The 23,514-nt window shown below is 50.5% G+C and overlaps 7 protein-coding genes across 7 annotated transcripts; 6 read left to right on the plus strand and 1 right to left on the minus strand.

Annotated features, from left to right (window-relative positions):
- Window positions 1–4,720: 4,720 nt before the first annotated feature.
- On the plus strand, window positions 4,721–6,316 carry Asppvi_004151 (DUF1996 domain-containing protein; the record flags this gene model as incomplete). The annotated part of the gene is made up of 3 exons (XM_043300107.1): window positions 4,721–4,898; window positions 4,956–5,112; window positions 5,170–6,316. 3 exons carry the CDS (start codon window positions 4,721–4,723, stop codon window positions 6,314–6,316), a joined length of 1,482 nt encoding a protein of 493 aa, XP_043156042.1.
- Window positions 6,317–7,102: 786 nt separating this feature from the next.
- On the plus strand, window positions 7,103–7,873 carry Asppvi_004152 (uncharacterized protein; the record flags this gene model as incomplete). Its single annotated transcript, XM_043300108.1, has 2 exons — window positions 7,103–7,526; window positions 7,605–7,873. The coding sequence occupies 2 exons, from the start codon at window positions 7,103–7,105 to the stop codon at window positions 7,871–7,873; spliced, it is 693 nt and encodes a 230-aa protein (XP_043156043.1).
- A 259-nt stretch (window positions 7,874–8,132) lies between these two features.
- On the minus strand, window positions 8,133–10,238 carry Asppvi_004153 (LCCL domain-containing protein; the record flags this gene model as incomplete). The annotated part of the gene is made up of 2 exons (XM_043300109.1): window positions 8,133–9,714; window positions 9,769–10,238. The coding sequence occupies 2 exons, from the start codon at window positions 10,236–10,238 to the stop codon at window positions 8,133–8,135; spliced, it is 2,052 nt and encodes a 683-aa protein (XP_043156044.1).
- A 1,162-nt stretch (window positions 10,239–11,400) lies between these two features.
- Window positions 11,401–13,344, plus strand: Asppvi_004154 (putative aromatic amino acid aminotransferase; the record flags this gene model as incomplete). The annotated part of the gene is made up of 3 exons (XM_043300110.1): window positions 11,401–11,545; window positions 11,610–12,192; window positions 12,285–13,344. 3 exons carry the CDS (start codon window positions 11,401–11,403, stop codon window positions 13,342–13,344), a joined length of 1,788 nt encoding a protein of 595 aa, XP_043156045.1.
- A 482-nt stretch (window positions 13,345–13,826) lies between these two features.
- Asppvi_004155 (IMPACT family protein) lies at window positions 13,827–14,837 on the plus strand (the record flags this gene model as incomplete). The annotated part of the gene is made up of 1 exon (XM_043300111.1): window positions 13,827–14,837. One exon carries the CDS (start codon window positions 13,827–13,829, stop codon window positions 14,835–14,837), a length of 1,011 nt encoding a protein of 336 aa, XP_043156046.1.
- Window positions 14,838–18,303: 3,466 nt separating this feature from the next.
- Asppvi_004156 (lytic polysaccharide monooxygenase AA11 family protein) lies at window positions 18,304–19,584 on the plus strand (the record flags this gene model as incomplete). Its single annotated transcript, XM_043300112.1, has 1 exon — window positions 18,304–19,584. One exon carries the CDS (start codon window positions 18,304–18,306, stop codon window positions 19,582–19,584), a length of 1,281 nt encoding a protein of 426 aa, XP_043156047.1.
- A 799-nt stretch (window positions 19,585–20,383) lies between these two features.
- Window positions 20,384–21,766, plus strand: Asppvi_004157 (60S ribosomal protein uL4; the record flags this gene model as incomplete). Its single annotated transcript, XM_043300113.1, has 4 exons — window positions 20,384–20,493; window positions 20,594–20,688; window positions 20,763–20,913; window positions 21,004–21,766. 4 exons carry the CDS (start codon window positions 20,384–20,386, stop codon window positions 21,764–21,766), a joined length of 1,119 nt encoding a protein of 372 aa, XP_043156048.1.
- Between the last annotated feature and the right edge of the window lie 1,748 nt (window positions 21,767–23,514).

The raw sequence follows: 23,514 nt of genomic DNA on the forward strand, positions 1-23,514 counted from the left end.
CTGACCCTTAAGTTTCTTACTCCAGATGTGGCGCTCCTCTCCACTACTGCGTGTGGCTCCACTGCAAATTTTTTTGACTGGTTACAGGATGACATAACCGCACTCACAGTGTCTTTCTATCGCCAATAATAAGGGATCCGTGAGCTGCTAGTGAAGTACCGGTGCCAACTTACTGTCTCTCGATTGTGTGCGAGGACGTCATTTCTGCCTATGTAGGCTGGTACTCGGGAGTTCTGATCCGCCACGAGATTCGGCTCGGGCTTTACCAGATTTCTCTGCTCGTCCGGGCCGACACAATCCTCACGTGTCACGACTCAGGTGCTCTTCTAAAAGATATATGGATATGGCCCTCGCCAACAATTACAATTGGATTCTGAGCTCGATAGACCGGAAAAGCTGATAATTGACCAGCGTCTCAGTTAATATGCTGTTTTGGAGAAACACTGAGGCATTAATGTTTTGTCGGTTATAGTTCCGAGCTTTCTCCAGCCTCCCGCGGCGCCAACATGCACGCTTTACAGTTTTCAGACTGGTGCCTGCGGATCTCACCGCAGCCCGGGTTTCTGATTTGTACGTTCTGAGGCGATGACGGCATGGTACAAAACGTTGACTAAGTAGTGCCGTTCACCGAGCGGCTTATGAATGATGCTTCATGCATTTCGATATGGAGTACTCCGTATTCAATACCTTCAGACTTTCTTCACTTGTAGATGGCACTTCTCCCTATCACCCTGAACAGGATGTCACCTGCCTCACTCTGTGGTGACCGCTGTTATTCTGACAATGCTGGCTTCATGTTTTCAGGTGTACGTTGTCCTAGATTGACCGGATGGCTTGTAATCTCGTGACAGAATACCTAGACAGGGGAGGTTGCGGAATCTCCCCGCAGGCTAACAGACTAACGTAGCAGGCAGCGATCCATGCCAAGGCAGGCAATTGTTACCTGGACTAAGGCATCCTACGCCGCAGTCTGCAGATCTCAGATCCGAGAGACTTCAAGTTTGCCGATTATTCAACTAGCTTTACCATTTTCGAGTACAACAGTTGTAAGCTGTGATCACAGAGCAGAAAGACTGCCGTCGACTCTGCTCCGGAAACTGGCGGACGTATACAAGAATTGATTATTCTCGCACATCGATAGTGTATGGACGCAGTCACGTCAACAGCATCCCGGGTACTCCCGAGAAAACGGAGATGCCTGTTTCGTGGTTGCAGCAGCTCATCGTGGGATGAACTGGGACAGCATTACTCTTTTGGGATAGTGCTCCCCGAATGGGAACGAGGCACTAATCGCAATATGGTCATGTTTCCCTGTAATAAAAGGCAAGATGGTGAACAGAGGGGGTTGTTGACAACTGGAATTTGAGATAGTGTGCTGAGAGGGGATTTCCATTTCCTGAGATCAATGTTGTAAGAGTAGGCAGGTCCCAATTCGGTCTATTAAATTTCATATAGTCAATTTCCTCTCCCTTGGCCAGATGGAAATTATAGTCCAAGACGGTATTGCTGTCTGGGAATTGGTCAATACGCTTGAAGGCTACTGAGCAGGCTTGGTCGATAGGCGAGATGAGACTTGATAACCCCAAAAGGCCAGCGCAGTATAGAAGTCTTTCGTTCTAGCTAAGTGATGTGAGACAACCGTCAGTCAGTGACTATGGACAGAGAGTTAGATTTGCACTCTGACTGCATCCCCAGCCCGTGCGGAGCGTTACAGCTGAGTTTGGGGCTGAAACCCTCAAGACCTTGGTCTGACTTTATGACTGCGATGCGAAACGAAGGAAGAATCGACGTGTCAGGAGGTTGACCGATATAAATAGGATCAGGGTTTGTAGTGATTATGGGACCCCTATGGGAAGGAGTTGACTGCGAAGCTGGGAAGGAGTTGACTGCGAAGCATATTTTGGATCATAGAGAAGGGTATGATGTGTGGTGAAGGAGTTTGTGGCAATATATATATTATGATAACAGGCCACCAGCGAGAAGTACGGAGTTAGTGAGGATAAAGTACAGCTGCACGACACAATGTCGGGAAGAGGAAAGCACACTGCCCATCCAATGCTATCAGGGGATGAAGATTGACTGATCCAGACTCGGATCCGAATTGAATCGAGTGCTTGTCTGTATCAAGCTTCGTCAGCGAGATGGAGGCTGTTTTGTGTATCGAGAGATGGTGCAATTGGTCCACCGTTCGCGATGTGGCTTCCTGGAATAAGTGAGACATGCTTTGCGATCGATGAGATCTCGAAGGCGACATAGATTTAGAGAATTTCCTGGAAGCCGAACACTAAAGATATGTATAGCAGGATTGACAATAATTTGTCCCCTTCCACATCGGGACAGCCCGCCAACTGGGCAAGAACCCCATCCAATCCGCACCGATGTCACTGTGTTTCAGACTTGAGTCTAACAAACTCTCAGGAGTCAGCGCGAAAAGAGACGAAAAGAAATCAGGAAAAAGGGAGATGAGTACAAATATGAAACCGCTAAAACCGCTAAGAACCGCCGCCAAGCATCAATCTACGTAGGCAATATCCAATCACCAGTCATAGTCGTCTATTGCCTCCCACTAGTCAGGAACAAGGGAATCACCTTATGATCTTCGCCACGAGCACATGGAGTGTTCCTTTTGCTACTTTGGCATAGGACATGATAATCAGACGACCTGACTCTCCAGTGGCAGAGTCAAATCATAGCATCGACGACCTTCAGGGGCATACAAGTCCGCAACTCCAATAAACAGGAATTTTGAATTCTGAATCATGAACAGCACACACTATATTAATTAAGGTGGATATCTCTTAAGACACCGTCGGGGGCGCAGCCTCCCTTGGCCCCTCAAGTATCTGTCTGCTCTGTTAGCATGTTKGTTATCCAGGTAAGAGAGCATCTGCTAGTGTCATGAAACGCCCTTGCCAACCACCAATAATGCGCATGTGTATCTGTTTCAAATCATCCTGCTAATTTTATTCTGTTTGATCATCTCGAGTTTATCAGTTGAATTTCATCGATAAAGACCCGCTGAACACGATCTTCGCATCATTTTAACCCTCAGAAACAGTTTCCCAGCCGCGCCCCCCTCGAGCCCCTCGATCCCATTTCCCAAACCCCCGCGCCTCGATAGCGCCCGGTTGTTGGGAACCCATCGGCGATAGTCTGCGTCGCCAGTCATTGATAGGTATTATTGAGCAGCTTGGAGGCTTGGTCAAGTGGATGCCATGATACACGATCTTCCTATCATAGTGTGGATTTGACTCTGGTGTGGGTGATTGTCGCTCTGGTCAAACACCAGAGGACTATTGGGCTCTTAGCAAGTCCCAGGCCAAGCACGACCACGTATTGTCTTCAAACTTCTTGCTCAAGGAGAAGACAAGAAAGAAAGGGTGAGTTTGAGAATAATAATAATAATAATAATAGTACCTACAGAGTACGCACGGGACGGATGGAAGGTTTTCTGGTAAACGTCTTCGCTTAAGGCTCTGGTTATGCCGCTCATTAATATCTAGAGATTGGATTTTGATATCGCCAGCGACTACAAATTATTACTGCTACCACTAAAAAAAAGCTCAGACCCAAGACTCTCAGTCGTTTCCATAGAGCTAATCGAATTAGGCTCTTTGAAAGTTCATTCCATTCGTACTCCAGACATCTTCTCCTTTTATTCGTAGGTGCTTTATTTAATAGAGAGGATGCTCCATACTTCATAGACCCTGGCTAATCCTCCCCTTCTTCTACGTCTTCTTCTACCTCGACCTCCGACCATCCCTTGTGCTCCCCCTTCACTCATTATTTCATTCATTCATTCATTCATTCTTAGACGCTCTGGTCGTCTTGTTCACTCTTTTCAGTACTCCACTTCGGATTTCAGTCTTTCTCTGTCGCACCGTTGCTTCTTCTCCCACTTTTCATCGTTCGTTTCCACGCCTCTCTGGTGATCGGCTGGTCTGAGAGTACAACTGAGCTTTTCGAGATTTCAAACCGAACAACTTCCTCCATAAAGGACTTTTGAAAGGTCCTGCATTCCAGTCTCATTCGCCCACATTACATCGAATTGTCTATCCGGTTTTCCGTCCTTCAAGAATTCATACAACAAAAACAAGACCAATAGGAACAGCCCCTCAACAGAAGGGTATGTACCTTTTTCCATTTGCTCTACTTTGTCCCCTTCTTTCAAGCTGGCCAATACCCTTTGATCACTCTTTCTCTTTACCTATGATTGTCCTGGTACGCCTCGTGGGGCCGTGATGTAGCGGAGAATGTGGCTGCCCCCCCTCGCTGCAAGGGACATTCCCGTTCCTGAGATGAACCACTTAGGTTGAAACGACTTCAAGCTCTTCCCTTGTACCGTGGGGCTTGTTCCTGACTGGGCCTTGGTCAGTGCGCTGTGCCTTGAATGTGCAATGTGCAAGTTATGCCACTATTGTTGTTGTTATTGTTGTTGTTGACGTTGATGTTTGGTATTTACTATCTCCAGCCGGCTGCTGCGCGGTTGTCGGATATACTACCTGCAGCTCATGTACCCCCGACTTCCACGGCATCAACATCGCGAACGGTCTCTTTTTGGGCCATTCATTCCTTTCTTACACTCTTTTGGTTGTATTTCTGTGTCTGGTTCATACTCACTGCTCCTGTTGGCGCCTCTAGCCGACCATTTCTCTCGTTACAATCCGACATCAGATCCGCTCAATTAAAACCGAAATCACAGTCTAGAAACGCGACTATTATGGCTCGAATGATGAGGCTGCATATCGGCCTCATGACCGGTTTACTGGCCTTATCCGGTCTCACTGACGCCTTCTGGCGTCTTCCCTGCCGTGGACGGTCTGGTCTCGCCAGAATCGACCCTCTCATGGATCCTGGCAAGCCCTCGTCCCACGTGCATGCAGTTCATGGTTCTGGCGGTTAGTGGGATGGCCCTTGTACGCACTCCACTTCGTACTGATGATCATCTTGGATAGGCTTTTCTATGTCGGCTACCGGGGCTGACTTGAAGGCGTCAAGCTGTACCTCGTGCGCGGTTACTCAGGACAAGTCCGCGTACTGGATTCCAGCGCTCTACTTTATGCATGAGAATGGTGATGCCGAAGTTGTCAATCAGGTCGGAGGCATGCTCGCGTAAGTGTAGTCTCCAAGTTGAAACGCAGGCACTAGCTCACGATGCGTCGACAATAGTTATTACTTGCTTTACGGAGAGAACGTGACCGCGTTTCCAGACAACTTCCGCATGATTGCTGGCGATACATACCTGCGCGACTTTCCCTGGCCGATCCCCGACCCTCCCAAGTCGCAATGGACAGGCAAGCAAGCATCGCAGGCTGCTCTTCGGCAGAAGGCGATCGGTTTCAACTGTCTAAACTACGCTCTAGATCCTGAACCTTCTCTTGGCCGCCATTTCCTTCCCAACAAGACGTACCTGGATGAGCACTGCACCGACGGCGTCCGGTTCGAGTTGATGTTCCCTTCGTGCTGGAACGGCAAAGATGTCGACTCGGCTGATCACAAGTCACATGTCGCCTATCCCTCGCTGGTTATGGACGGTACATGTCCTGAGGGCTTCGAGACACGCGTCGTTTCACTCTTCTACGAGTCCATCTGGGATACATATGCGTTCAAGGACAAGGAGGGCTACTTCGTTATCGCCAACGGCGATCCCACAGGATTTGGTTATCATGGCGACTTCATGCACGGCTGGGAATCGGGGGTCCTGCAGCAGGCAGTGGAGCAGTGCACCAACCCTTCGGGCGAGGTTGAGGACTGTGCCGTTTTCGATATTCAGAGCGAGGACAAGCAACGACAGTGCACATTCGATATGCCGGCCGCCTTGAAGAACGAAAAGGTGACTTTGACTAGCGGCGGTCTTCCCAACAAGCTCGCAGTCCAGTGGGGGCCCGCCTATGCCAGCGATGTCGCGGCCTCCGTCAGCTCCGTGGTCTCCAGCGCGCTCAGTGCAGCCACTGAAGCGGTGGCCTCGGTCTCTGCGGACTTGGCGATCCATGCCAGCGCCTTTGGCAATAACCTGCAAGTGAGCAAGCCGACCTCGACCTGGACTCCGACTTCAACCACATCCTATATTCAGAGTGCTGTCACTCAGGAGGTTGTCTATATCGAGCAGGAGATTATCGTCTGGGTTGACGGTCTGAACAACATCCTTGGGACCGGTACCGGTAGCACAGAGACGTTGTCGACCACCACATCCACCACCACACGGGTCGTCTCCACTGTTGTCACTGTCCCCACGGAAACACCGGTGAAGAGAGAAGAGCATGTTCACCATGTCCATAAGCGTCATGGCCACGGCCACCTTCACCAAAGGAGCTAGACGCCTTCTTTCTTCTACGTAGGATACCCTGTTCTTGTTGCCTGATGTTTCAGCTCTGCACGAACATCTGACTCAAGTCCCTCTTTGGATGTTGACTAACATCAGATTTTGTTCTCGCGTCTTGATTTCCAGGATATCCCCTTTTTCTACCATTCTTCCTGTTGTCAATTTTCTTCCCTTTTTCTGTACATTTTGCAACCTACCGCTTTGTCCCTGAGGGAGGTGGCTGGACAGCGTCATGTTCATTCGCTCGATGAGCTGATAAGTCCTGTTGAATATATGAATTGAATCAAGACTGGAGAAATCCGGTATTTCCGCTTGGCCTGTGGCCTTTTAAAAATAGTATCATCATTTTCTTACTGAATCATTTGAGCATCGTGACAAGCTGACTTTAGTGAGACACCCAGCCGCCCTGTCACCAACCACAAATCCTGTGTTGGGCAGTCTTGGCCGTCGATCCATCCTACATTAGTAACGGTCCAATCAAAACGTCGAGCGGGTGGCTTCGACAGCTTGCTTGAAGTGCTGTCACAGCCCTGGCACCGTATGTCTAAGACATTTTGCCTTCATAAGCTCGTAAAGATGTACTCATCCTCTTCTCAGCCCTGAACGGCTGAGCCGAATATAGCTCGGTACTACTCTGCATTACTACCTCCTTGTACCATGTCAACAAAACCCGACATAGAGCTTTCTAGACTATAAAGACAGCTTCCCCTTCAGGATTCCTCCCTCACAATCACTCCAAACAACTCAGGAGCCCAAAAAAGAAAGCCAAACACCATCAAAATGACCGCAGCTATCCTCTCCCTCCTCCTCGCAGCCGCAGCCGTCTCGGTCTCGGCCTCGACCCTTCCATCGCCCACCCCAATCCAAACACCAACAACCCTAGCAACAACAACAGCGGCCCCCATCACCACAGCCCCAGCCTCCACCCCAACCTGCGGACCAGGCTCCAGCCTCATCCACACCACAGACTGCACAATGGGCACCCCGGTCTCCTACTGCTACAGCGCGCCGCCCCCAATCTCCTGCTCGGCGGGCTACTTCCCAGGCGTCTGGCACCCAGGCCACTGCATAGAGGCCTCGACATGCTACCCCGTTGACGCGAGCTGGATTACAACCAAGTGCTCGAATGGCGGGATCCCGTGGGCGACTTCGACGCTGTATGAGGGTGTGCTGGCGGGTGAGACGACCAGTACGACGATTAGTGGTGAGTTTTGAGTTCCTCTCCGCCTTCTCCGGGGGCGCAGGATGATAAAGGCAGGCAAGGCTAATATGTGAATGATAGTTGTGTCGTGCTCCTGTGCCAGGGATCAGTGGTATAGTATGACCCTGCTGCCTGGACGGTCGACTGTGGATACCTTCTGCATGCCGTCGAGTAACTGTCCTGCTGGGATGACCACTGCCACCTCCACGGCTGAGTATTGCATTACTTCGCCGGCGGCCTGTGCGAGCGAGGGCATTCCTACGACGACCGTGAGTTGCCAGTGTGAGCAGCCGGGTCAGACGGCGGTTTATCCGACCGAAGTGGGAGCTGCTGCGACTGGTTGTGCTTGAAAAAGTTAACTACGAAAGTAGATGAATAGATGTATGACGAGAATACTGCTACTAGACTGTCTGAAAAAGATGCGGAGATAGACTGAAATCAATTGAGAATCAAACGCGGGATAAGAGATCATAATCTTGTCAACGAATATCATCCGAACAGCGCCTAATATCCAACCTTATCATCAAAATGTATCTAATCGTTTGTACCATCTAACCGAGTCTTTCGTCAAAATCATAAACCAAGGTACGATATATAAGGGTATCACATCTAAGCCTTCGGGGGCGCTGGTGGGAGCCACGACCCGTCTTCAAGCCAGACACCTGCTGGTCCGTACTTGCCCGGTTCAGCTCCTCGAAGGAAGGCGAAGCGGAAGAAGAGATCATCGGGTTTCCCGTCATCCTTCGCATCGGTGACAGCCACGCCAGCGTCCGGGCTACTTTCAATCGTAGGACCGTGCAACAACTCGAGACCATTATGTCCATGTCGGTGCCAGGTGAATTCTCCGCGCTTATCCTCATCCAAGTACCCTCGCCAGCGTTCCACGTCATTGACCAAAACACTGACTCCGTCGACATCGAGCTTAGCCATGCGTTCCCTCTCCCATAGCTCGAAAGTGATGTTACCGTTTCCACGATACCCAGGCGAGCCCGCATCAGGAAGCGAAATAATGACAGACGCATCTGTGATGTTGGGGTATGTTGACCCCCACCAACTGTCAAAGCCCGGTAGCTCTCCTAAAGCTGTCGGTGTCTCAATGATGGATGCGAAGCCCCAGCGCGCCACACCATTGATAAATAACCCAAGTAGCAGCCCTTGATAGATCAACGACGGTCGCGTGGGAAATGCCGTCCCCGGCATCAGCAGGATGGCAAGAATGTAATGGTGAATTCGAAGACGGAGCCCCGGTAGTGGAAGCAGAATCAGGAGGATGAGAGCCATGGTACAGTACACCTTGAGATAATGCGGCATCAAGCCACCCTGGCGGATTTGCCAGGCCTGGCTGAGGATAACTGTGAGCACGGTCGGAATCACCAGAGCCAGCGCCAATTTCGCTCCCGGTTGCCGCTGAATATCATGAGGGGTCAGTCTCTCCAGCGGAATCAATCTCGCAAAAGTGTAATTGTTCAAAGCGCCTATGAAAGCAGGTGGCAAGTACAAGAATGTTTTGGTCAACTGGAACTTTGGCTGAGAAAGCGGCCTTAGGAGAGGACGCGCGCAATACTTGAACAGCACGTAGACTACAAACGATGCTGGTAATAATCGCGCAAGTAGAGTGGACACAAGGTCGGCGAACTGGGGAATCGACGGCGGATCAGACACCAACCCCACTTGGCAAAAGAGCATGAAAAAGGTGCTAAAGAACAGGACCGGCGGCGACGTCGAGAAGAGCCACAGAAGTGCGAGGGCGGCAATGGTTATGCCCAAAAGAGGCCATCTTGGATCTGGTGGGCAAGTAGCCTGGGAGGAATCCAGGCCGACGAAGCTGAAGGCCTTTGGGAAAGTTGATGGAAAGCCCTCAGACTGAATCCCGTTCTGTTTCGAAGCAGTGAATGAGTGTGCCGCTCCTTCTAGCTTCACAACACCGCAGCCGCCAACTGCGTTCGTAATGACACCAGCATGGATAGCGGCCTGGCACACGAAACTATCGGCTCGGTAAACACCGGGCAAGGACGAATCTGCTTGTGGTCCTCCGACGACTAGTCCTCGGTAGCTGTAGGTCTGGTTGCCAACGGTGTGAGGTTGCAACAATTTGACATCGTGGCAGTTTGCCGGGCAGCGGAAGGCAACGGTCGAGGCAGAAAACGGACGGCAATCGTTCCCGTTGAGACCGCATCCATTTCCATGCTCCCTGGTAGGTAGTCAGAACAGGCTCTTAAACACATATCAAGCAAAGAATCCTTACCAAAAGGTCGTCGAACACGAAAGGGTTTGCGGTCGTCCATATCCCTCGATGTAGCCAGCCGAGCGAGAGTGAAGCAGAACAATGGTCCAAGGCGTAAACCAAGCGATATATAGGAGCACAAGTAAAGAGATCTTGTGCTTCCGCTTAGGGAACAATCTGTCCAGATACCGGACCGGAAGCTCTTGGATTTGCGGGAATAGCGGTTTCAGCAGCAGCGAATGTGGAGGACTCGGGCCCTTCACCCAGTTCGCAGTAGCGCGTCCAACCTTTCGAATAGGCAGAGGTACCCAGCCCCAGCGAAACGACTTGGAGGATTCCCGTAACCAGACGGGAACATAACTGGAGCCGGTCTCTTCATCTCGAGGGAGCAAACAGTCGTCGGAAGCATCGGGATCTGCCTCACGATTCTCGGAGTCGACAACTGGTGGAATATAGACTCGGAAACCGTCCTCCGGACCTTCACCAATCATTGTGAGATGCCTCTATAAAACAAATGTCAAGCCAGCGACAGATATCAATATCAAAATTGGGAGGCGGCGGAAAGAGAAGGCTAATCGATCTAAACCGATAAGATGGCCGGAGTGGGGTCAAGACGACTAGTAGTAAAAAGAATGATTTTCAGAGCCAGTGAAAAAGCACCATTCATTCTCTTCCGGGACAGAAAGGCATGTCCTCCAAAGTTACAGATGATAATGAGGGTATACTGGGTTATCCAAAGGATAGAACGATGGCAAGGTGAGAGTCAGGCAAGATGGGGATGCCATTGTTCCACTGAAGATCGACAGCGGCCTTAGTCATCACCCTGTCAGCTGGCTTGAGAAGAGCCTATCACACAGGATTATCTAAGCTCGTGGCGCAAAGATATTTGGAGGTGGCAAAGCAAGATTTTCGGATACGATTGGGGAGCAGTGGTGTTATTCGCTGGTGAAGAAGGATAAAATAGCTCTCTGTAGAGGACTGGGGAGACTACGGAGTATATACAGATTGACTTATGCAGACAGGTACTATGACAATCAACATATGAAAATGTGGAGCTTTTGATTTCCCCAGATCTGCATCGTTCTTAGCACAATGCAGTTGTAACACAATTGCCGACCATTGCCGCACCTCAAACACTGGTTAGATATCCGCCAAGTAGAGTCTAACATCTATCTAATTGTCGATGTGGTGTTATCATGCTTGTTTGACCGTTGACGCCCCGCAATTCGACAGCGGTAATCACATATCTGACTTGGACCACTGTTCATTCAAATCGAGCGTCGCGTGAGCTTCCGTGGATATTCTTTAGGCTGATCATATTTTACCGTCCTCTGGCCAATAATTCGCCGGATTAGCAATCGCACGCGAGAGATGAGGTAGGTAGAATACGTAGGGTTTGCCGAGGCCAAGAGGCAGGGAGCCAGCAACGGCGCCCCCGGATGGCCCACTATCTAGCCGTTGACGCTGCTTATCAATCATGACATGTATGATGATTCTCCAGTAGTCGACTAGAAGGAGATAACGGGCAGGATCCATGGTCCCTTTATCAGGGTACCCTGATTCTTATCCCCGGTTGACATGGAGCCTGCCATTCTTTTCCCCGATTCACTATTTCCTCCATCAAGTCGCTGTGAAAGGACTTGATTGCTCAGGATGGCTCGGTTGAAGCAAATGGAGCTGCCCGCTCCATTGGACTTGTCGCACCACTTCTCCTCTACTACAGTTCGGCGTGAGTCGAGTAATCTCAAGAGATTATACAAGTACTATGTCATCCCGGGCATGGGTAACCTCTCTGGCGGTATGCAGGGCGAGCTTTTTCTGATAATATAGTTTAATCAATACATTTGACTCATATCTTCCAGGCATGCCTCACGCTTCATATTTCCCGTATGACACGCTAGAAGCTGCCGTTGCTCATCCTCAGCGTCTCGATCCTAGCCCGGACAACGGCAAATCGGCGCCGCAGAAAGGTACAGATTCGCTAACCCGCGTGCTTGTCCCCAAAGAGAGCAAAACGGACGATTTGGAAAAGAAAATCGACATCACCACTGCCCTGCAGTATGGCACGGCACAGGGATTACCTCCTATGGCATCATTCGTTCGGAATTTCACAAGGGAGCATCTACACCCCAATGTGCCGTATGCGGGAGGTCCAGAAACTCTGCTCAGCTGCGGTGCGACCGATGGATTCAACAAAGTTATCGAAACTTTCACAAACATTTGGGCTCCAGATAGGGACCCGATTCGACAACGCGAAGGCATCGTCTGCGAGGAGTTTGTTTACATGAATGCCATACAAACAGCTCGGCCTCGTGGTCTCAACATAGCCGCGGTCACTATGGATGCCCAAGGTATATTGGCATATGGCAAAGGTGGTCTGGCCGATGTTCTCGAGAACTGGGATTACCGCAAAGGACGTCGTCCTCATTTGTTGTACACCATCACGTAAGTTCAACAGTCAAGATCGTTATTGGTCCTTGCAATACTTGGTGCAGGCGATGCACCTAACGGTTCCGCTCTTTCTCACGCGGCTGCAGGATTGGTCAAAATCCTACGGGAGGCACCATGTCAGTCGATCGCAGGAAAGACATCTACGCTCTATGCCAGCGGTACGACGTTATCATCGTTGAGGACGATCCGTATTGGAATTTGCAGTATCCCTCAGCTCAAAGAATGGCAGCTCGTTACCGTAACGCACCCATTGACGAGCCACTTACCACGCAAAATTATAGTGCTCACGGAAAATCGTCCGGGTACCCGTTTTTGGACTCTCTTGTGCCATCGTTTATGTCTCTAGATACAGATGGACGAGTCATTCGATTGGACACTTTCTCCAAGACCATTGCGCCTGGTTGCCGCTTGGGTTGGATTACTGCACAGCCTGCCGTCATCGAGAGGGTCACCCGTCTCACTGAGACTTCGACACAATTCCCATCCGGTTTTGTCCAGGCCATGGTGTCGGGGATGATCCTAGGTCAACAAGGTGATGAAGATGTCAGTGGCCCCCAAGGCAAAAACAAATCAGGCTGGAAGATGGATGGCTGGGTTCGCTGGCTTGAGGGCCTTCGAGGATCATATGAGCGGCGCATGCAGGCCATGTGCATCAGTCTTGAAGAAGGCAAGTATGTCATCAAAGGCAATGAATCAGAGCCCTCCGAGTCGAGCGAGGAAAGTGGCTGGGAAGTGATTGACAAAGTTCAATTGTATGACTTCACTTGGCCCATGGGGGGGATGTTTGTCTGGATCAAGGTCCTCTTCAATACCCATCCTCTGTATGAGAAATACTCGCCCGAAACGCTGTCCAAGGCGTTGTGGGTGCACATGACACAGGAGCCCTTTATGTGTCTTATGGTTCCTGGCGACTTGTTTGCGCCCTCAGAGAAGGCCTTGGATCAAGCCTGGCAGTACTTCCGCCTATGTTTTGCCCCGATGCCTGAGAAGGATGTGGCGGTGATTACCAAGAGATTAGTGGAGGGTTTCCGCGCATTCTGGCAAAGGAAGGATCTGGATGGCTTGGATGATACTGAGGAATTATCGCAGAAGTTCAGGAATTTGCAGGTAGAAGGCGTGGGAAATATGATGGGAATTGGTTGTTGATTGTTTATGATAGCATCAAAGCGATTTGGTTGAGCAATTTCAGTATTAGTCAAGAGATAAGAGCCCAGTTATGAGATACTTTCCTTCATAAAGCCATGCTCAAGTCATCCTTGATAATAGTGATATTAGCATGTTATGCAGACGTAGTGCCTTACCCTTACACCAAAATATATGTTTGCGGAGTAAATGCAATGCCAAAACAACTGTGAACTGGCCACTACCATCCCCTCTAAAGGAGCGTCATTGGTTTGAAAATGCTTAATATGCAATGAAGTCAAAATAAGAACACAGTTTCTGCGTATAGTGTCACCGAAAAATCATCCCTAATTGCTTTAATAATTGCAGAGTGGAAGCTATCTCAAACTCACGAGCCACGTCATGTGACCATCCGACTGCGAACTGATTCACCATGAAAACTACGACCCATGGTCTATACGCCTCGAGCAATTGTCTAGATACCTCATCCTAAGGCTACGGACATAATGACATCAGAGCTTGGATCGCTTCCGAATACTGACCTCGCCGAAGAGATCGAAGCCATCAATGCGATTTACGAACCCGACACCATCACCGTACACCGCGCAGCAACATCAGTGTCGGCGACAACAGCCAATTCAACGCTAGACTTGGGCGGCTCCGGACCCGGCGACTTGTCAAGCACTACGGTCAAACTGCAAATCCCCGATCACCCCCATCTATCCTTTCTCCTCGGCTTCGATGCGTCATACCCGGATACCCCGCCGAAAATTCTCGGAACGGCATCCACCGGTGCACGGGGTGAGGGCAAAATAGCCGTGGATGTGCTGGAGGATATTGTAGGGAGGACATACCAGCCCGGCGCTGTTTGCTTGTTTGATGTCATCAACGAAGCGGTCGAGGCGTTCCAAGAGCTCAGTTTGGGCGGCAACAGCAGCAGCAGCAATACGAACCAGGACAGCGAGAAGAAGGGAGCAGAGACAGAGACAAGGGAGTCCTCCGCGCTGGACGCAGAGGATATTGCGACCCTCTCACTGCAAGATGCATTTGGGCTGGACAGTCCCCCCGACTGGGTGTTGTCGGATGTGGTGACGGAGAAGAAATCGGTGTTTGTGGGACGGGCCGCGCATGTTACCAGTCTGGAGCAGGCTCAGGGGTATCTGGATCATCTTCTGGCGACGGAGAAGAAGGTTGCTGCTGCGACGCACAATATCAGCGCTTGGCGTATTAGACAACAGAGACCGGCCAACGGGAAGGGCGAGTCCACAGAGATGATTGTGCAGGACTGCGACGATGACGGGGAGACGGCTGCGGGTGGGCGATTGCTCCACCTTATGCAGTTGATGGATGTGTGGGATGTGATTGTCGTTGTGTCGCGATGGTACGGTGGGATTCTCCTTGGGCCGGACCGGTTTCGAATCATCAACGCCGTCGGTCGGGATGCATTGATCAAGGGTGGGTTCGTCAAGGAGTCTACAGGGGCCGCGGAAAAGGGTCGAAAGAAAGGGAAGAAATGATTGCTCTTCCTCTACACAGGGACATGACTCCATCGAGCTAATTTGCTATCCTAGCATTCAGCTATGGTGGTCTATTGAAGTTACGGCTACTCCCAACGAGCGTCCAAGGGAAAGAATCAGTTCTATCAAAGAACAGTGCATGGTCCACGAGAGCTCCAGCACTTCATGACCTAAAGACTGAATGCAACATTTTGATGGACAGTCAAACCGTTAACAAAACGGCTGAGCTGATCCACAGCAATGTCGGACGAAATAATCTTCAAACAGAACCTTGAGATCTAGACGAGTCTAGGAGCTTGGCTCACTTTCACCAGGAAAATTGAAGACATTGGATACGAACGGTGCCGAACATTCGATTATGGGACCACTTGACAATGTATCAATTGAGTTCTCACCTCGACGAAGCTGCTGAAACAGACGAGCACGCTGGGGACAGCTCAGTGACTAGTCTGATCAAGCTTGACCCTGCCAGCCAAATCAGTGCTACTCGACGCTGTACTGATGCCTAGGCCCAGGAACGTACCAGGCTCATGGCCTGAGGTGACATTAGGGAGCTCATAACTCCACATCACATGAAAGGCGAAGAGATTAATCCCAAGTAGCGTGTCGACCTTAATATCTGCTGAAACCTATCACCAACCGAGTTGAAATGAACCTACGAGTGGAAAGTACCACGTTTATCTTGCCAGCTGGATTCTTATAAATGGAAGTGGACAGGATAGTACAACACGACACCGTACCAGACAGGTAGATGGGCTGCAAAGTCCATGTGGTACCTACCTACCCGACGCGATGCAAATGATACATCCGCTGGTCACACAAGGCACTCTGCAGCCCGATTGTGCAGAACTCATCTCAGGGAACTGGACCCGTCTTATCAAAATACCTTACCGTAGTTTTGACAGCGGAGCGACACCCATTCCTACCTTAGATATTCTGTTCGCATCGAGACTCCATCATCTGACCTGATCAGTCAACGGATCATCTCGCTAAATACGTAGATAGCAACCCATTACTTTATCGGTTGCATTCAGTTTTACCAGGCACTCCCTCTTGAGCACAGTAAATCTCCCTTGGCGAGGGAACAAGTACCGAGTCATCGGCAACAAGCGGCGGGAAGGAACCACACGGTAATTGGAAACATCAATCTGAAACATGAGGTTACTTGCCAAGCCTCCACAAGCTCATCGGTCGCGATTTTGAGTCTCCAATATGAGCAACCTGACTCCTTGAAACACCACTTTCGCTTGATCATGGCCTAATTTTAAGCGAGATGTGTTTCTTGGTATTAATTTCTACTTGATTCCATATGCTTGTGAATCTGTGATCCCTTGAAACTTCCCGTCGGTTGGTTCCAGATAATCTCGCATCATGGGTCAGATGCGGAGAACTGATCCATGGCTGGAAGAGGAGGCTGGTCATTCAATTTCTAGATACATACTACTATCCTGTCGACCGATCTAGTGTTTTGTAAGTATTATCTTGATCATGATCAGTCCTTGCTGCTGGCCAAGCCAAAGTTGTGACCAATGACATCAACTTGCAGACCATGGTGCTGTAGTTAACATTGGAAAGTCGAGTCCACGTCAGAAGGCGCTAAGCCGCACCATTGAGAGCCTACCGTCTAGGACCAGGATATGCCGACCAAGCGTTTGGGCAATTGAATTCTGTGCAACGTCGGTACTCTATCTGGGTATCTGATAACTTTCAGATACTACTCTATCCCGTGGCCTGAGGAAAGTGAGACATCTTGTAGAGAGCTAGATGTGCAAACTACCTGGTATCAGATGGTGCCATCCACCACGGCTTTGTAGAGTGGCCAATAGAGGTATTCCTCTTCCCAGCGACGTAATTGCCTGATTTTGAGTGATCAATAATAATCTCTTTGGCACTAGGCAGAATTGCAGATTCATGTAGGTTTGGAGCGCTGGTTGCCAAGTGTATCCTGTCAAATGAACAGATATTGATTCACTCGACCTATCCACTATACGCTGGTCAAACGAGATTGGCTTCAATGCCATTGACCATTGACATATTTTCTCTGAATAAGTATCAGTAACAAATACTACCTCACCATAGACAATAAATTATTTAATAATATCATTGTCTTGATATTGTCCCACTGACTCCGTCTCAAAAGGAACTATAATTCACGGAGGATCATCAACAATAGGCAAAGATACATCCACTCTCGATCTGATTGGCCGTCGATCCGCTGTTTGCCATCGCTGACCTCGCAAAGCGCCCACCAGCCAAATGTCCCCAGCCAATGTGCACCTCCAGCTAAGGTCAGGTACGATGCACTTGGGTAATGGTGCGACATCCATCTCCAAAAGCACCTGCGGTATCTTGGCGCCGTCGGCATTCTGATCGCTGAATCGCTACAATGCGTCAATGCACATTCTCCCCTGGCAAATCCAAACAGCCACTCAGGTCGATTCAGCGCGCGTCTCTAGCAGAGGGGCCCGGCTGAGCATTCCAATCCGGTGGCGTATGCTACCGCTGCGTACCTCAATTCTACAGATCGACAGAACAAAATGTGCGAGTGGAGTTTCGCCGTTGTTAGATGTTTCAGGTTGTCCCTGTTGCATCCATTGAGGATCCAGATGTTTCTTTCTGTACGGCAGTACGGAGTAGCACGCCTGGGGCTACTTGGTAGTGCCTTTCGACAGTGCTGGATTATTGTTGGACCTGAGTAATTCGAGAACCCTGCAGAGATGGAGATTCGTAGAAAAAATGAAATCAACCAAGTGGAACTGCTCTCATCGCATCGGCTTACTGGCAGCTGATGTCTAACCCCACTACGGTAGTCAGTGAGGTGAATGCCTTCTATATAATCCTGAAATGCTCTCTCTTCGCATTCTTTCTTCCCGCATATCGCTGAGCGCTTCGGTTTTTCAGACTTACCACTGTTCGACAGTCTCTTACAGGCCAGTTCCTGTCTTTCTTTTCTTCACTCCTTTTAGATACTCTGGTGTTTTGCCTGTGGCAGACCCCTACATTCCTTTTCCTGCAAGTAGAGAAACACAAGTGTCAGACAACTACACAAAGCTTTCCTTTCTCGGACATCTGAACGGTCTCGCTGATTCTTCTGAGATCGCTACAAAGGTATTGTTCTATTACCTGCTCTCCTATTCAACGTCTTCTCCTCTTGTCTCTTACAATGTCCTTGTGATCGGTCTCTATTGTTGGTCTCTGTGGAGCAAACGAACAGGGGCCGGGCCTCAGGACTACTGTCACTGTCTTATCAATGACAAGGTGTTGCTGTTGGGGACTTTTAAAATCTCTAGACATTCTCGCGTTTGATTTCCTCCTTGGCTAACTTCAACCCCCAGAAAGCTTCCTCTTTCCAGTCTCTACAATTTCTGAGTCGTCTGGTACGATCAGAAAGCCTTGCAGCCACTCCTTCATTTCAGCTGTCAAACTGTCATTCTGAAAATCGAACAACCGACACTCCCTTGTCAAAATGATGTTCCCCAAGTCTGGTCTCGTGGCTGCTGCCATGCTCGGTGCCTCTGCAGTCGAAGCTCATATGAAGATGAGCAAACCCACTCCCTACAGCGACTCGAGCCTCAACAATTCCCCTCTCGCTGCTGACGGAAGTGACTTCCCTTGCAAGCTCCGGGACAACGCATTCGTGGCTCCTTCGCAGGAGACCATCGCTAAAATCGGCGAGGTTATGCCCTTGACCTTCACCGGCAGCGCCACGCACGGCGGTGGTTCTTGCCAGGTCAGTTTGACCACCGACCTCAAGCCTTCCAAGGACTCCACCTGGATGGTTATCAAGTCTATTGAAGGTGGATGTCCCGCCAACGTGGACGGCAATATGTCGGGTGGCGCTGGKGCCGCGGATCCGTTCGAATTCAACTACACCATCCCTGCTGGCATTGAGCCCGGCAAATATACTCTGGCCTGGACCTGGTTCAACCGCATCGGTAACCGTGAGATGTACATGAACTGTGCTCCCATCACGGTCACCAGCGGCTCCACCAAGCGCGATGCAGCCCCTGTCGCCGAGAAGGTCGAGGTTGGGAAGCGCTCCTCCAGCTTTCCCGCCATGTTCGTCGCCAACATCAACGGTTGCACCACCAAAGAGGGCGTTGACATTCGCTTCCCCAACCCTGGTGATGTTGTCGAGTACGACGGAAACCCGAGCAACCTCCAGGCCGCTGGTGAAGCTGCGTGCTCTGGTACTCCCGCGTGGACTGTCAGCGGCGGTTCTAGCTCTCCTTCCACTGCTGGAAGCTCCTCTTCTACTGCTGCAAGCTCCTCTTCCACTCATGCTGGTGCCGGTGCCGGCGTCAGCGTCAGCACTGGCGCATCTGTTGGTGCTACTGCTACTCCCACCGCTGAGCCTGAAACCAGCACCAGTGAGCCTGCCGAGTCCGAAGGCGCTCCCGGTGTCTTCGCTCCTACATCGGCCACTGTGGTCCCTGCGAAGCCTACGGTGTCCGCCGCACCCTCTTCTTCGTCTTCCGGTAGTGGCTCTAAGTCCGGTTCCTCTTCGAGCTCTGGAGCCTTGACTGGTTCCTGCAGCACCGAGGGTCTCTGGAACTGCATCAACGGCTCTTCCTTCCAGCGCTGCGCTAACGGTCAATGGACCGCGGCTCAGCAGATGGCGGCTGGTACTCAGTGCACCGTCGGCCAGAACGCGGATTTCGCCATCTCCGCTACAGCTGTGAAGCCTCGCATGATCAACGCCATGCGCCACAGGAAGCGCGCCCACGGTGGCCACCGCCACGCTTAAGCTCGACGTTCTTGGAAAGAGTGTGTTTGCGTTCCGCTGGTTCGGGCGACAAGCAATTGTCTACTCTCAGATGGAAAGATCAAATACGTCGGCTCAGCAAAACAAGAAGTTTCGACGCAAACAAAACATTTCCTCTACTTTCGTTTCCGTTCGCAAGCAAGTGTAGTTTGCAATGGACCCTTTTTTTGTCAATCTCATTCTTTGCCTATCCTGGCTCCTGTACCATCCTAAGCAATGAAGAACATTTCCTGGCGTTAAATGCGGCTTATTCATTAGGCGGGAGTCTGCTAGCGATACTTGAATAGAAATGAGCAATTGGCCCAAATTATTCTGTAATCTTCAAAGAATTTCGTAGCTATTCCGTGTGATCTCATGGGTAATGTCATAACCATAATAAGCAAAAGTCCTTTTCGGTCAATAAATTGCTGTTGTCTTGGCACAGAATTGCCTCGTGTATCGCAAGTTGTGTTCAAACTCAACAGCAACGTCAGGATACCGAATCCACAAATGTAGATATGATACTTGATGGCTTATTGAACCAATTATCGTTAATCGAAAGCGAGAGAGCAAGTCCTGTAATGGATGAGTTTGGCGTTGTTATCGTACAGGGTACAGCTGGACATGTCTTGGCGCTCGGCAGCGAGCCAACCAAAAAAGGCAAGGAAGGGTTTAGGGTTTCTCGCACCCACCACTGGCGGGAGCCCGGGCTAAGCGAAAATTTCCCTCAGCACATCGTGAGCTCGAGACTCGATCTTCAACTCCGAAAACGACGACAACGACCAGCTCACAGTCGACAACAATGGCGTCCCGCCCTACCGTCACTATCGCCACGGCTGATGGCAAGCCCAGCGGGGCTACTCTGCCCCTGCCTGCTGTTTTCACTGCGCCCATCCGTCCTGATATCGTCCAGTATGCCTACCGCAATCCAGAAACTACAGGGGGAGAGAAGAAAGGCGCGAGGAAGAGGAATGGAGGAGAGAAAATTATCGGGCTGACATTGTGATTGTAGGCAGGTTCACACCGGTATGGCGAAGAACAAGAGACAGCCTTATGCCGTGAGCGAGAAGGCTGGTGAACAGACTTCCGCTGAGTCCTGGGGTACCGGTATGTTGAACTTTGCTCGATTGGGGGAGCAATTGAAATGGGGGACTTTTACAAAATACTTATTCTGAGTGCAGGTCGTGCCGTCGCTCGTATCCCTCGTGTCTCTGGTGGTGGTACTCACCGTGCTGGTCAGGCTGCGTTCGGTAACCAGTGCCGTTCCGGTCGTATGTTCGCTCCCACCAAGGTCTGGAGAAAGTGGCACCAGAAGGTCAACCTGGGACAGAAGTATGCAATCCTCCTCTACGAATCGAGTGGGCGAAGAAAAGACGCTCGTGAGATGGTCGAGAGTATTAATGGCTAACGCGAATTCTACAGGCGCTTCGCTACCGCTTCCGCCCTTGCTGCTTCTTCCGTTCCTTCTCTCCTGTTCGCTCGCGGTCACCGCGTTGCCAACGTCCCCGAGGTTCCTCTGGTCGTTGAGTCCAAGACCTTCGAGAACGCCGCCATTGCCAAGACCAAGGCCGCCATTGCCCTGCTCAAGGCTGTCGGTGCCGGCGCCGACCTCGTCAAGGTTCAGAAGTCCAAGAAGATGCGCGCCGGTAAGGGTAAGCTGAGGAACCGCCGCTTCCGCCAGCGCCGCGGTCCCCTCGTCGTCTACAACCCCGAGGTTGACGGCAAGGAGCTCGTCCGTGCTTTCCGCAACATCCCCGGTGTTGAGACCTCTTCCGTCTTCTCCCTGAACCTCCTCCAGCTCGCCCCCGGTGGTCACCTCGGTCGCTTCATCGTCTGGACCTCCGCTGCCTTCGAGGCCCTTGACCAGGTCTACGGCAGCACCACCACCCCCGCTGCTCTCAAGAAGGACTACGTCCTGCCCCAGAACCTCGTTGCCAACGCTGATCTGGCCCGCCTGATCAACTCCTCTGAAATCCAGTCCGTGCTGCGCGCTCCCAAGGGCGAGGCTCGTACCAAGCGTACCGTTGTGCAGAAGAAGAACCCTCTGCGCAACAAGCAGGTCATGCTCCGCCTCAACCCTTACGCCGCTGCTTTCTCCAAGGAGAAGCTGGGCCAGAAGCCTGTTGAGTCTGAGAAGCCTGCTCAGCCCTCCAAGGAGTTCTTGAACACCCTCCACGAGGAGTAAATTTGGACTGGGATGATTAGGGTCTGACACGAGTTTGTTTTTTACTACGGTTAAAAAGGTAGCCATCGCAAATGAATCTATGCTTTTGCAATACCCATTATGTTAATATGATTGAGTATGAGTAACTGTCCTGGTATCATTGTAACCTTGAACTTTCTCAATACCTTAAAAGTCGCACGTCGAAGCTCTGACACGAGCTTGGCTAATTGACAACCTGTATCCAGCAGAAGAAGTCAGGAGTAAGTAGATTAAGCTTCTGCCACCTATTTATCCAAAGCAATCTACTCGTCTCAATCCCGGTCCATAATCCCCTTAAATAAGTCTAATGTAGCGATCAACTCGCAACATATACTGAAAGAGTATATCGCAGGTCGCAAACAGAAACACACAAATAACTTTAGACTCTGCTCTAGAGGGTTTCGTCATACGAGTGGCACGGGAGGTCGACTGCGCTTTAATATAAGTCATATGCACCAATGGACTATAGCCATGGATTCGACATATAATCCAGCGAGCTAAACAGGGTGCTGACGGTCGTTCAGATGCTCGGTTATTTTAGTCGGCCGATGGTTCCCGATAATTTACCTCTCGTAGGACCGGGTCTTGAGAAACTGTCTAATAGCATCGCTTCGTTGCTTCGGTTCGAGGTATCCATCTATATATAGTCCCACAATCACAAGCATCTACACCACTGACCCTGGCTCTGGCAGCTATGCTTGCGTGCTTGCATGCTCGCTTCTGCGCATGCGACATCCGTCATCCGAAAAATTCTCCGTAGTCTATTCTTCATAACCACGGAAGAAAAGTACTTACCGCGCATTTTGTGTATCTTAGGATATGTAACAACCGCTGATCCGTCCCCCGCCTTTCCCTAATTCGAAATTTTCATTTTTTTTTTTGCGTCCTCGAAATTGCTTGTCAGATTTGTCTTGGATGTTGCCTGGGATAACTTACGGGTTAATATATATGCCCGGTTCTGACTGGCTCTCCAGGACGGACTGGGCTAACTGGGGGATTCGGATCGTTGGCCCTTGGCGGCTGTTCAATTACTAACAAAAGTCCAGGGCAAAGTCTGGACGGTTTGCTTCGGGCCTGCGTCGCCGTTGTACCTCTGTTCTGGCTCGTGAAGGGACAGAAAAAGTACCCATAATTAATTTACTTCTTGTATGGACGCTTGGTAGAGCCCAGACTCAAGTCAGAGAGAGCCCTTGGGTAGCTTTCGGATCGACGGTTGGGGATTGCGGTGCTTCAGCCTTGGCAGTTTGCTTCCCTTACGGACTTACTTGCCGATGAGATTTTGGAGGTCGTGGTGCCGTGCCTCAGCTTGTTCGGCTTGTGTGTCCGTGTTTTGGGCTGGCATTGACGATGACTGCGCCGTAGGGCACAATGCGTCTTTGCTAAGGTAGTTGATACGAAAGCCCGAAGACTAGACGATGGCTACATAGCAACCTAAGGCACTAGACAGTGCCAGTGCTGCGGACGTATGCAATGTACATGGGTCTTAGGTACAGATTTGGTTGCCTCACCGGGCAGTTGGCCGCAAATGGATATAGTTGATGGGCTCATATGTACGGACTACGGAGTAACTAACGAGCATGTCTCTAGTCTACCTAGACTAGATACATCCTGGTCGTCGGCTCCGGGTAAAATGCTCTTTCAGAGAATCTCATATTACTGGCTGGATGCAATCTGTCATGTTACATCGAGATGCTGTGGTTGTTGAGCTGCTGCATGGCGGATATCCATGG

The sequence above is a fragment of the Aspergillus pseudoviridinutans genome (assembly GCF_018340605.1).
Source record: "Aspergillus pseudoviridinutans IFM 55266 DNA, scaffold_3, whole genome shotgun sequence".
In the NCBI taxonomy this organism is placed as follows: domain Eukaryota; kingdom Fungi; phylum Ascomycota; class Eurotiomycetes; order Eurotiales; family Aspergillaceae; genus Aspergillus; species Aspergillus pseudoviridinutans.